At 33.7% G+C, this 14,068-nt stretch overlaps 2 protein-coding genes across 5 annotated transcripts; one reads left to right on the top strand and one right to left on the bottom strand.

The window, feature by feature from the left end:
• Positions 1-3,763: 3,763 nt before the first annotated feature.
• Positions 3,764-9,583, bottom strand: LOC105229002 (WASH complex subunit 2). 2 transcript variants are annotated; one of them, XM_049451013.1, is made up of 6 exons: positions 9,392-9,583; positions 9,107-9,307; positions 8,902-9,041; positions 7,396-8,839; positions 4,309-7,330; positions 3,764-4,231 (listed from the first exon to the last, which is right to left on the bottom strand). In XM_049451013.1, the coding sequence occupies exons 1-6, from the start codon at positions 9,491-9,493 to the stop codon at positions 4,092-4,094; spliced, it is 5,049 nt and encodes a 1,682-aa protein (XP_049306970.1). In that variant the 5' UTR covers positions 9,494-9,583; the 3' UTR covers positions 3,764-4,091. The 2 variants fall into 2 exon arrangements, with proteins under 2 accessions (XP_049306970.1, XP_049306969.1); XM_049451012.1 differs by having other exon boundaries at positions 3,766-4,231; positions 4,294-7,330; positions 9,392-9,582.
• A 274-nt stretch (positions 9,584-9,857) lies between these two features.
• On the top strand, positions 9,858-11,975 carry LOC105228933 (PIN2/TERF1-interacting telomerase inhibitor 1). 3 transcript variants are annotated; one of them, XM_011208953.4, is made up of 3 exons: positions 9,858-10,095; positions 10,159-11,549; positions 11,641-11,975. In XM_011208953.4, the coding sequence occupies exons 1-3, from the start codon at positions 10,023-10,025 to the stop codon at positions 11,662-11,664; spliced, it is 1,488 nt and encodes a 495-aa protein (XP_011207255.2). In that variant the 5' UTR covers positions 9,858-10,022; the 3' UTR covers positions 11,665-11,975. The 3 variants fall into 3 exon arrangements, with proteins under 3 accessions (XP_011207255.2, XP_011207253.2, XP_011207254.2); XM_011208952.4 differs by having other exon boundaries at positions 9,859-10,095; positions 11,638-11,975; XM_011208951.4 differs by having other exon boundaries at positions 10,159-11,975.
• Positions 11,976-14,068: the final 2,093 nt, after the last annotated feature.

The following is a 14,068-nucleotide window of genomic DNA, read 5'->3' as shown; positions in this document are numbered from 1 at the left end:
AAAAAAATTGTTTTTTTTTCGGAAATAATAAATATTACTGTTTTTGAGTCAAACATTAGAAAAAAGGATGGAAAAAAATTATTAATATTTTATTAAATAAAACAATATTTTTGAATAAAAATTTTGGAAAAAATATTATTTTTTTCAGAAATAATAAGTAATAAATTTTACTTTTTTGAGTCAAAAGTTAGAGTAAAGAATGGACAAAAAAAAATATTAATATTTTATTAAATAAAACAAAACTTTTCAATAATTTTTTTTTAATAAAAATATTGGAAAAATAAAAATATATATTTTTTTCGGTTAAATAAATATTAATATTTTTTTTTAATCTCAAAATTGGAATAAACTATGAAATAAAAAATTTTTAATATTGTATACAAAAAAAAATAATAAAGTATTTTTAGGTCAAAAAATTGGAAAACTTAAAAAAATATTTTTTTTGTGGATATATTTAAACCAAAAAAAATTTAAAATAAAACAAAAAAATAAACATAAATGAGCTGGAATAAATTAATGGATGAATATAATATTGTAACTAGTATAAAAAATAGATAATTATAACAAAATTGTATAAAATTTAATTATAAGCTAATAAAAAATAAAATAAATTAAAAATAGAGAAATTCTAAAAATTAATTGGAAAATTAGAAACAACAATAGTAATTATAATTTAAATTAAAGATTGTACATATGTATATATGTACAAATATATTAAATAATTTAAATATACACATTTAATTTATTAAAAAATTTGCAAGGAAATTAAGGATAATAAATAAATAAATCATGAATAAAAAATAATAAAAAATTACGCACAAAAAACCAAAATGGAACCTTTGAAATATTTAAAATTAATTTATTTAAATTACAAAAACATTTGAAAATAAAAAATTAAAAAAAAAAAATTAAATAATTACAAAAACAAATAGTTTTGAAAAAAAAAATTTACAGATTAAAAAATATTTTAAAGATATTCAAAAAAACTGTATTTACTTATTTAAAGCAGTTATATCAAAAAATTATAACTAAAATCCAAATCAAATATTTTAGTAAAATATTATGTTTTTTTTTTTGTTGAATTCAGGTATTTACTTAATATAAAAAAGTATTAAATAATTTAAATATAAAAAATAAAAAAATAAAATGTTCTAATAGACATTCTAACAAAAATGAAAAAAGCATTCTAATAAAAAATAATTACAAATACAAAAGATTGCTTACGATAACTGCATCCGATCTTCGGAGATTGCACAAATGCCTCAGACAATAAACTATGCCGAATTTCGTGAAGATATTTTTTCTAATAAAATGACAGCTATGTATATGCTATAGTGACTCGATCCGAAAAAAATCTTCGGAGATAGTCCTGTTTCTTTGGACAATAACTCATGCCAAATTTCGTGAAGATATCTCCTCAAATGAAAAATGTGTCCATACAAGCACTTGAACCTGATCGTAAATTTTCTATAGCAGCTACATATATGTTTTAGTGGTCCGATATCGGTGGTTCCGACAAATGAGCAGCTTCTTGAGTAGAAAAAAACGTGTGCAAAATTTCAAATCGATATCTCAAAAACTGTCAGACTAATGCTTGACTTGACAGGCAGACAGAAGGGCGGACATGGCCCTCATTTATGTGTCTATTTTGTAGCGTCTCCGACGTTTCCTTCTGGGTGCAACAAGCTGGCAAACTTAATATACCCTGTTCAGTAAACAGTAATAAAAATAGTTGCAAATAATAACATTTTACTTTTTTGGTAAAAAAAATTAATTTTTAAATATTTTTTTGTAATTGCTTGGTATTTTTTAATTTTTTTTAATTGCAAATGTTAAAAAATTATTTTTTATTTATTTATTTTTACCTTTTAAACAAATTTTGAAAATAATTTATAAGTTTTGGAATTTAATTTAATTTTTGATGTTACAAATTATTTTCAAAAATTTAATTAGAAATAATTTAAAATTTTTTAAAGTAAAATATTTATTTTTGAAAACTGTTTATGGGTTAAAAAATATAAAAATTTTTCATTCCAAATATTTTAATTATTTTTTGAATACTTTTTGGAATGTAGATAAAATTTTTAAAATATTTTTTTGTTTAAATATACTAAAAAAATTACTAATGTGGGACAAAACAACGTTAACAGTACGTTACCGTTAGCAATAGAAGTAATAACGCCAACCAAAGAGCAAACTAACTCATTGAAAACTAAAATACAAGTTGGATCAATACAGTGCTACAATTTACTTACTTACATACATACATATGTATATATGTATGTAGATACAGAGTAGAAATACGAATAAGTGTTTGTTGTAAGACGTTAAAATGCAAATAATTGAATGATAATATAATAAGTAACAAAAAAATTATTTTTATATTTAAAATTCAGTTAATGTCTGTTCTTTTTAATTTAATTTTTTAAATTTTTTATTTAATTTTTTAAACTTTTTATTTAATTTTTTAAATTTTTTATTTAATTTTTTAAACTTTTTATTTAATTTTTTAAACTTTTTATTTATTTTTTTTTAATTTTTTATTTAAGTTTTGAAATTGTTTTAATTTTTTTATTTACTTTTAATTGTATTAATTTTTTTTTCCTTTAATTAATTTTATATATCTATTTTTCATTGTAAAGAGTAAATTATTTTAATTTTTTAAATTAATTTTGTATATCTATTTTTTATTGTAAGGAGTAAATATAACTTTTTTATTTATTTATTTATGTACATATATGTTTTTTTTTTGATCGGTTCAAGCGTCCATTGATATTTTATATAGATTGGTTACTGAGCCGAAATTGTCAAGCAAAATTACTAATAAAAAAATAAGTAATTAAATTCTAATAAAAAATTTTGTTAATAAAAAAAATTAATAAAAATATTCGACTATATAATTAGATGATAAATGCAATTTTATGTAATTTAAAAAAAATGTAATTAAATTTTTTAATTAATTTATTTTACTTAATTTTTTAAATTATTATTTTTTTAATTCGTTTTTTAATAAATTATTTTTCAATTAACTGTTTATTTGCCCATATGTATATACAATATCCAATTAAAATATTTAATTTATTAATATAAACCACAGAGTTCGCTAATTTTCAAAAAAAAAGAAAACATTCGCTATACAAATTGATAATAAATAAAATATTTTTAATTATTTTTTTAAATTAAAATTTTATAAACTAAAATTTTTTCAATTAAATTTTTTTATTTCGTGTAAATATTTTTTATTGAATTTTTAAATTTATTTTTAAAGTAAGCTTTTTGTAACAAGAGGCAATTAATTTTTTGTTTAAATATTTTTTTGAGTTTTTGATTTTTTAATTCGGACTAATTAGTTTTTTAACTATTTTTTTAATTATTTTTTTTTTTTTATTATTTTTTTAATTATTTTTTTTTAATTATTATTTTTTAATTTTTTTTAGTAAATTTTTCCTAAATATTTTTTTTTTTAATTTTTTAAATTATTATTTTTAATTATTTTTAAATTGTTTGATTAATATTTTTAAATTATTTTTTTATTAATTTATTTTATATAATTTTATGATTAAATATTTGTTTTTAATTTTTTTTTTTGTAATTTAATTTAGTTAATAAAAATTTTAATTTTGCAAAATTATATAATAATATAGATTTAATAACTTAATGCAACACCTTAATTGAGAAATACGTTAAGAAAAGAACCGCTAATTTACTCAACTAACTGTTCGTCTGAAATGCGTTTTTAATATTATTTAATTATTATTTTTACCATTTAATACTTCAAATTGTTGTTTTTTTATAAATTTTATTTTGTAGATATGCATACTATGTAATAAAAGAAATATTTTTTATATATGCATACATAGGTATGGAAATGTGTGTATATAATATAAAATAAATTTAAATCATAAAATAATTAATTACAAATTCAATAGAAGTTTTTTACTTTTTGTTCGCTAAATACTCATGCACGCACAAACAATGTGGTGCAAGGAAAATAAATGTGTTTAACGGTTAATGCACTTTCGTTGATATTTCTTCGCTACTACAGCGGTAATTTGCTAGTGGAAGGCCGCCGAAGCAAGCAAGGCGACCTGTTATGGATTTAACAGATCTGCCAAAGGATTATCCGCTAAAGTCTTTTGCTTGTCGAGCGGCTGTTGCTTTGTTGTTATTGGCTTTTGTTTGTTGCTGGCGGACGCCAACGTTGTTGTAGCGGCTTTCGTCTTACCCGTGGCTGCAAAATATGAGAAACAGTTATTTTTTAAAATATTTTTTTTAATAAAAATAAGAATTTACTTTGCTTTGTCTTACTCTTGGCGCCAAACAGATCGTCTTCATCACTTTCGATATCACTAAATAGGCCAGCGCCGACTGAACTTGACGGCTTTGCCGCACTGCCCGCGCTGGCTGTTAACAAGCTCGCTGTTGCTTTCTTTTTAGGCTTAAGTTGCGATAGAAAATCGTCATCCTCATCGTCGCTACCGAAAATCGAGTCCAATTTGCGCTCGGCTTTTAGCTTCGGCTCAACAGCTGTACGGCTTGCTGATGCAGCTGCGGTTGCTGTTGTTGTAAGCGGACTTGGCGCCTTCGTGTTTGTTCGTGCGGCTGTGTTTAGCGGTGATTTGTTGCTTTTGAAGAGATCATCATCGGAATCTTCACTTGGCGTGTTGCCGAAAAGCGATTTTGCTGCTGCTATTGTTGGTGGTACGCTTTGTGTGGTTGTTGTTATGATTGCTGCTTTGATGTTGTTCACTGGGCTCAACGCTGCGCTTGTGGGCGCGATCCGTACGCTCTTAAACAGATCGTCGTCATCGTCTCCATCGCTCTCGACGAAATCCACTTTACTTTTTGTTGCCGCTTGTGTGGGATTCGTTTGCGGAGACGGACCAGGCTCACTTAAGACATTCGCTGTCTTTGTATGCAACGCCTGCTGGGCATTGTTGTTGGTTTGAGTTCTGGTTGTCTGCGCGGGCTTAAAAAGTGTGTCGTAGTCATCGGAGTCAGCGTCTTCGTCCGGGAATAAGTTTGTTGGCTTAGGAATATTAATGCTTGCTGGTGCCTTGACAACGCTGCTTGACGTTGATGGTACAGTTCTGCTTTCACTTTCATTTTGATTTGTTGGCTTTCGTGTTATCCGGCTGCTGCTGGACGCAGCTTCCGAACTGGCATCCTCCACTAAGTGATCCGACTGCTCCGCGATGAGCGATTGACGATAGTTTTCTTGACGCGCCCTGCGCGTGGACGGTCGCCTGCCGGCTGGCGCACGCACGCGAGTTTTGCAAACGCTCGGCAGCAGGCTCTCATTCGCCGATTCAGTGGATATCGTTGATTTTAAGCTTGCGCTCGTGGGAGCTTTGCTCAACTCAGCAGCTGGAGGCGGTAAGGAAATTTCACTTGTCGTAGGTGTATGTGTGGAGACCGTGGGTGTGGTTGGAGACTTTTTGAAACTTGGTCTGCCGCCACCGCCGGGCAGCAGTGCTTGTACATTGATCTTGATCTTTGGCATTTGCAGTTTGCCAGCGGGAGCGCGCAGTTTTTCCGGCGCAGGCGGGATTGCAGAGTCTTCCAGCTTTGGCACTGCACGATCAGTGACATCTTTCGAGGTTTCAGCGCCCATGTACGCCTTTTCTTGTTCAACTTCACTTATTTCTGTATCCGCTTTTGCAGCTTTTATTTCCACCACATTTGTCGGCGTCTCTACTGTTCGAATAGCAAATGGCTCTTCATCCGGTGGCGGTTCATCATCAAACAATGCATGCACCGCTATTTTATTCTCTTTAATTTGTTGCACGGCCTCCAAAGTCTCGGAGAAGTCGTCATAGAAAACACTATGCAAACGCTGATTGACGCCAGCGCCGTTATCGGCGGTCGGTTTGGAGTTTTTGGCAGAATTAAAATTATTGTCATCTTCATCATCATCGTCGTCGTCGGGTGGAATTTCGCTAAATAGACGTAGACCGCCGTAATCACTGGCGCCTGCCTGTGTGTTTGTTGTCGCTGCTGTTGTTGTAGTACGTGCGGAGTTCGGTACTTGTGGCAAGGCTGGTTCATAGAAATCACTTTCCAAGTCGAGCGTTAGTTTCGAGACAGATAACGGTTTCGTGTTATTGCTGAGTGTTGTGAAGAAGTCATCATCATCGGGTGGTTCATCGAGAAAGATGGAGGCATATTTTTGTTGTTGGCCTGCTGTGTTCTCTCTGTCTTGCATTGTATCGGCAACCTCTGCTATTGGTTCCGTTATGTGTTGTGACGTTACGGGTTCTTCAGTATGCTCTATCGTGTGCTCCGATATCGGATCCAACTTATTTTCAGCGTTATTCTCATCGTGCTTCCAGTTTGCTGAAAATGTTTCAGCTTCTTTAATCTCTTCTTTGTTTGGTGTACTCTTTTGTGTAGTGCTCATTGTGTCCACCGTGGTATCCTCAGTCTCTGCTAAGTTCGTCTTCAAATTATCGAAAATCTCTTCAGCGCTGGCGACAATGTTTTCATCATTATCGACTTTTTGTTCCGTTGTGACGTCAGCAATTGGTGTCTTCTGCGTGCTTTTGCTTATATTTTCTTCACCCTCGCTAAGAAGTCCATTAATTGCTGGCGGCTTCAACTCTGCACTCTCTTCTTCCGAAATGGAAGCAAATAGGGTGGGTTCAATAGCGCCTGAGTCAGCCTTTACTTCATTTGAAGCATCATTGCTGTCTTCCTTGACCTTCTCCACACCGGCAAACGTGTTTTTCTTCGCAGTATTGAAGATATCATTCGCATTTTCCAAATCATCTTCTTCAAATAACGATTTCTGTGCGCTGACATTCTTTACAGCTCCCTTTAGTGCCACTTCCGCTGATTGTTGGTTGGAAGACTTGTCTTCTTTTTGCTTCATGAAAACTGGCGTCGTCTCGTCTTCGATAGAAACAGTTTTCGGTTTATCTTTACTAACTGCAGTGCTGGTGTTTACTTTCTGGACCGGTTTAACAGCAAACAAGTCATCATCATCGAAATCATCACCAAAAAGTGTTGCGCTTTTGAGACTAGCGCCCGTGCGATTCTCTACGCGGAGAGAGGCTTTACTTGGTGGGATGGAGTGATTGCTAGGCTTACCGAATAAATCATCATCGTCGTCTACCAAGTCATCGCCGAAGAGTGATTTCTTCTGCGGCGCCGTTACATTTGAGATTGGTTTCGTGATTGCCACCTTTTCACTTGGCTCATTGTTAACAGTTTTGGCTGGTTGTTGCTTTGTTGACTTCTTACTAAACAGTTCATCTAAATCGTCATTTTCGTCATCAGCAAAGAGATTAGCGCTGAAGGGCTTACTAGCGGGTTTCGCCGGTAGCGTGTGCTGCAAGTGCAAATATACAAAATTACAACAACTATATAACACATACTTCGACTATAGCAATTTACCTGTGATTTCGAAATCGTATTCGTTGATGTTGCATTTGTTGTTGTTGTAGTGTTTGTTAAAGCTTTATCTACAGTTCTTGCTGTTGCACTACTATCACTACCGTTAGCTGTGTAGCTATCGCTCGTTTTGTTGTTGTTTTGCTTAAATATTTCCGTAGTGGGCGTGAAATCATCGGCAGTTGGTGTGTCATCGAATAGGTTGCTTGTTGTTCGAGTATTTGTAGGTGGGCGTGTTACATCCTCATTATCATCATCGAAGAGCAGCGTTTTGCCCGTCGAGCGCTGTGGCAGATTCAACTTCTTAGCACCAAACACATTTAAGAAGTCATCATCGTCGTCGTCATCGTCAAACAGCGACTTGGCAGTGATACTAGGCTTTGCAACTGCGGGAACCTTTTCGTCTTTCGGCTTTTCAAAACTCCGCTCGAACGTTTTGTTGTTGCTCGTGAAGAGCGCATCATTTTGTGGACTACCTTCGGGACTGTCGAACAGATTTACCGGTTTTCGGGTTGTGGTTTCCTTTGGTTTCTCAATTTCTATTGGCGCGGTTGCTCGATTTGTTGCTGGCGTTTTAATGCTCGGTTGTTCGGCAAATAAGTCTACGGTACGTGCGGGTGGCAAATCGTCCACACTTCTAGAGGGCAAACTTCTACTGGCCGGCACAGGCATTTGCGGTGCTTGGTTTCGTTCTGGTGGAGCTTTCGTTTGCGCCTTATCTACGACTTCTGTCATGAATGAATTGAAATCATCGTCATCGAATAAGTTCACAGGTTTACGCTTAATTTGAGCGTCAGCTGATTTTGGTTGAATAGCTTGATTTTCCGCACGGCTGCTCGGTTGTGGCTGCGCAGCCGCATCCGCGAAAATATCTGTAGGCGGTGTGACATCAAAGAATGGTGCTATCGTTGAGGATTGAGGCGCTGCGGTGCGTTGGGCTTGAGTTGTGGCAACAATATGTTGCTGTGGCGATGACGAAGTAGATGTGCTGGTGATTGGCGTATCATGACGTAAAGCAGCAAATAAATCGTGCTCGCGGATTCTAACTGGCGGATTCGTTGTGGTACTTCGAGACGTTGTGGAGCAGGTATCGCTGTCATCATTGCTCTGCATGTGTTGTGTACTTGGCAAATGCTTGTTTCGCACAGCAGCAGCTGCGGGTAATGCATGCTCTTTTTGTGCCACCATCATGGCGGGATGTTTATGCTGAATTGGTATGGAAGTGCTCGAAGCCCATTCGGAGAGATTTGCTGTATTGCTCTCATAAGATTCATTATCGGCAGCTGAGGAACTGGAGGATTCGGAGAATGCATCCGATGCTTCGTCGCCCGAGTACTCGTTCGAGCCATCGCAAAGTCCTACATGCCAGTGTTCCTTCCATAATTTACTACCGTAGATATGTGGCAGCAAAGCATCATTATAGGGATTCTTCGGTTGATATATGTAACTACGTCAGTGATGTAATACATTGACATTATACTTTCGTTAAATAATTTTATAAGAGCATACTTATTAGTGTTTGTGTTGTCATCTTCATCAGAGTCTTCAAAATCGAGCGCATACTTTTCATGACAGTTGTGTAACATTTGTAGATTTTTCTGCATAAAGGTTTCCAGCACCTCTTTTTGCGACTTGGTTTTTGCACTGGACTGTAAAAAATTAAATTTTAGTTTATACATAATTAATTAATAAATTGATAAAAAAAAAGGCTTACTGTTGCCGCAGCTACCGCTTCAATCTCTTTTGTAGTGGTTTGTGTCTCGTCGTCATCATGGCAGCGACTTTCCACAAATTGCGTATATTGTAGTGCTGTTAAACTATTAGCCGCATTATCCAACGCTATTGCAGTGCGTTTAACATTTTTGTTTAATTGCTGCAGTGCATCATTGGTTGTAGTGGCTCTTTGTTCTATATGCTGTCAAGGCGTTTGTATACACGATAATATACATATGTAAGTACACTCTTACTAAGGCGCATTTGCGATAAGTGGATGGTTTACCTGTGAAAGCTCTTGCATCCAGGCAAGCAAGGAGCAATCGCCTTCGAAACTCCATTGTGTTGCCTGTGATATAACTTTGTCAGCTTTTGCGTTTTCTTCCATTATTTTCTTATTTTCACTATATCAACTCACTAACATTAGTTTTAGATTATTGGCTAATTAATTAAATTAACTTAACAAAAACAAGTACAGCGCATCAGCTGTTATCAGCTACGATGGTATGTTCACTGTGTGTTATTGATGTCTGAAGTATAAGGGGCTGTCCACATAAATCTGTATTATCCAAGTTAGCACGTATTCATATTTTCATCACATTTTTGTTTTAAAATTGTATTTAAAACTATTCTTAAAACTGCTTGGAAATTACTGAGACGAATAATTGTTTAACGCTTTTACATTTAATGAATTTTAACTTGGCTTGACAGATATTAAAATATTGACAGTTAATGTAGAGCATATAAAATACTGACACTGAACATACACTTTACACGTGTGGTTGACAGCGAAATTCTCTGATTAGTTTTGTTTGCGAATATTTTCAATCTTTTTAAAATTATTCTAAATATATGGTCATATATAAAATAAATATACAATATATTGCAATAAATTGTTTCATACTTATTGAGCAAATATGGCTATGTTAGCTCAACCTCGACAGCGAAAGCAGTATACTTTAACACCGCGAGGCAAGGCGTTATACGAAGGTATTTGTTTAATAAAAACACATTTTTCTTCAAATTTCGAAATTAATATTCAATATTATTTAGATGATACACGTTTCGGTACAAAAATGTTAGAGAAAATGGGCTGGTCCAAGGGAAAGGGTCTTGGTGCTAATGAGGATGGTAGCCAGGATTTTGTACGTGTGCGTATGCGAAATACCAACGAAGGTTTGGGATTTGAAGATCGTGATGACCATTGGACGCAGCATGAAAATGACTTTAATGGACTACTGAAGACATTAAATGGCGATGATGGGAAAAGTGAGAAAGCTGTTGAAGATAAGGAAAGTACTTCTGACGAGGACATTCCGAGAGTGGGATTTGGATTTGCACCTGAACCGAAGAAACCGAAAGTAGAAAAGTTAAAGGATAAAATTAGTGGCATATCGCTGGAACAGAAGTCAAAGCTAAGTAAGGTACGCGTACATTACAAGAAGTTCACGAAAGGAAAAGATATTGCACAATATAGTGAAAAAGATCTTGCCAATATATTTGGCAAAAAAGTTGTGGAAACAGAACAAGCTGATGGTGTTTATGCCCAGCTAACAGCTGTAATGCCTGAAGAAAATAATGAAAATTTTGCTGGCGTACAAACAATTAGCACGGGACTGTCAGTGAGTGATTATTTTAAACAAAAAATGGAAGCATTGAAAAGTAAACAAAAGCAGGAGAATAATAGTAATAGCCACACAGAAAATAAAAAGAAATCTAAAAAGAGGAAGCGTGAAAGGGAATCAGTTGAGGCTGGAAGTCAAACCGTAGAACTAATTCCACTTAAAGATGTTGAAAACAATACAGTGCTAGAAGTTCAGGAGAAAAACGAAAAGCATAAGAAGAGAAAGAGAACTATTGAAGAGATCCCTACGGAAACAATTGAGAACCTGGCGATTTTCAAAAATGATGAAAAGAAGAATACTGACAGTGCTATTGAATTTGTAGATTTGACGGACGAAGCAGACAACGAGAATATGAAAGTTCCCAAAAATAAAAAGAAGAAGAAGAAGTGCAAAGAAAATGAAATAGAGCAACACACAAACCAAAATTATGTTATAGATGAAAATAAGGAAGTAGACATTTTGGCAACGGAGATGCCTAAGAAGAAAAAGAAGTCAAAGAAAAGTAAAAGTAATCAATCAAAAGAAGACGACGATGTGATAATTGTAGGCTATGAAGCTCCAACATCATCTGAGGTACCTGAGCACACCTCGAAGTCGGAAAACTTGACTGAATTAAGAACAGACGATCATATCAAAGTAAAGAAAAATAAAAAGTCAAAGAAGCGTGAAAACTCGGAGGAAAACATTGAAGAGATCAGTACACCTGAAACTTCGCCAGACAGTAAAAAATCAAAGAAGCAGAAAAAATCGGTTGAAATGTTGCAAGCAAGTGAAACCGCTGAGCAAACGACCGAAAAGTCGAAGAAATCCAAAAAAGATGTAAGTGAAGATAACCAAACGTTGACACTTGATGAATTGATAGCCAAATGTAATTCTTACAATATCTACAATATTTCCTCATTTGTAGCAGAAAAATTCCGCAATGTTGATTTAGAGCAGTTCAAAGGATCAACACTAACACATATACCAGGCTATACGCACACAGCAGATCTACAACTGAATGTGGTGAATGAACCCCATGATGAAGAGCGTATCACGAGATTATGGAATTGCAGCGAAGACAAATACGTTCAAATCAACCCCAAAGCTATCTTTGGCAAATACAGACAAAATGTTTTAAACGCCTATAAAACCATGCAGCATACAAAAAATAGAGAAAAGAATCCGTTGCCTCTATTCAATATCAAGTCGCTTAAGAGAAAAAGTGTTTTCCAGCCAATATGAAATAATCGCAATAAAAAACTATTTACTATATTTATAGGTAAATTTATTTTTATTTTTTTTTATATTAAAATTGTGGTTTAGGAAGTTTATTTAAATAGGAATTAAGCTGAAGTTCTTGAACTTATCAGCTGTTCGTAGGCCGCTTAAAATATTTATAATCTCCCACTTGTAGAATAGCAGCAGGACACAACCTCAAAATTGGAGCAAAAGTGAGTCGGTTAGGAATAATGGTATATAGGGGTATGTATTGTAGAGTACGATAGTCGGAATTTTAACCGATATAGTAGCTGTGAATTGGCATATTATTGGTTTGATGTTCGAAAAAGAAATTGTGTGAGGGAAACCCATTTTATTGGTTTTGTTATTAGAAACAAAACAAGAAGCTATTCGTTTACAGATTTGAAATGTACGTTAAGATATTAATTTATTCTATGTTACGCATTAATTCTCTAATTGAAAGCTTCCCATACATTTGGAAGATTTTTCACATTAGCAAACAGCTGATTTGAATATTGGTTTTGCGAATGTTTGAAAAGACAAAAATCCAATCAGATTTTGTGACACCATTGAAAATTTGAATTGGGTTGTGTTGACCATCACTAATCCTTGGAGATTCATCTAAAATTAATCGGACCAAAACAAAAAAAATAGGTTCATGAATAAATTATCTGGTGTCTGATCGAGGCTTTTTTAAATTAACCAAATGGCGAACTCAGGAAATTATTCCAGATTTTCGGAAAAGGCCAACAGTTGATTTAAAATAAAAAAAATCGTTCGATCAGGAAACATTGCTTATGTTTTCGAAAAATTTTAAATTTTTATTGAAGCGATTTTCGAGAGAAAAACGGATTGATGTTTTACACGAACTGTCCGAAACCCCTTTACTAATAGAACAACTCGGAAAGTATTTGTTGGATTTACTTCAAATTTTAACATTAAAGCTATTAAGCGTTTTATGAAAAAAACGTAATGACGCCGTACTGGGAAAAGATACACGCATAAAGGGTGATCCATTTCAAGATTCCCTACTTTTTCAAATTTATTGGGGAATGTTCGATAGAAAACCCTTTGTTAATTATTTTTTTTAGTGATTTTTCAAATGTTAATCGTAGCTAAGTCACAGTTGGTCTAACTGTTGAGTCCAATTTTCAATGACTCGTTCGGGCATTAGAACTGGACGAATGACACGCGTGAGCTTCAATTTCTGGTATCAAGTAGTCGGTATCCACCGGCGCACAAACCGCACTTAACCGTAGTTTTTTTTGGATGAAATGGGAGCTCTTGAATATCTTCTGGTTGTTCGTCCTCCCAAATGCCAAAATTTTGCTTGTTTATATTCCCATTAGGCCTCTTCGCTGAACACAATTTGGCTCAGAAACGTCGGATCTTCTTGAAACTTTTCAAAAGCCCATAGAGCGACACGATGTCGTTTGGGAAGGTCGAGCGCTTTCAGTTCTTACACAAGCGGTATTTTGTATAATTTCAATTTAAGATCTCGAGGTAATATACGCCAAATTGTTATATACATACATATGTACTATGTAGGTACGTCGGTGTTTACAGAATGTGATTTTTCGTAATAAAGTTGAACGATTTGTCGACGTTGTTCACTTGGATCAGCCCTTACAAGTTCATATGTACATGGTTGCCAATGCATTGTTCCCGAGTATTTTCCATTACCTGTACATTTAAATTATAAATACATATTATGCACATACATACATATGTATATATGTACTTATATACGAATGCTTGAACTAACTGCTGCTCCAAACACACACACACATATGTATATACATATATAGGAATGTAAATATGTATGCATGTATCCATCCAGGATAACTCGTTGTGTCGCTTGGCAAGTGCAATTATTATTATTTCATCCTTTTGTCGCACAACAATACCAACAACAACAACAACAACAATCATATTCATTACATTCATAACGAGCGATTGACAAATATGTAATTAGTTGGCAATTTAATTATGTAAACAATCGCCAGCGTTACAATAACAAACAACTTTTTCTGTCGATATTTTATTGTTTTTGTTGTTGTTGTTATTATTTGTGCTACTTGTCCGCTAATTGCGCATACACATGTTACCAATTTATA

The sequence above is a fragment of the Bactrocera dorsalis genome, chromosome 3, assembly GCF_023373825.1.
Source record: "Bactrocera dorsalis isolate Fly_Bdor chromosome 3, ASM2337382v1, whole genome shotgun sequence".
NCBI lineage: Eukaryota > Metazoa > Arthropoda > Insecta > Diptera > Tephritidae > Bactrocera > Bactrocera dorsalis.
Note: the sequence above shows the minus strand (reverse complement) of the source record. Positions and strands in the feature narration are given on the sequence as shown.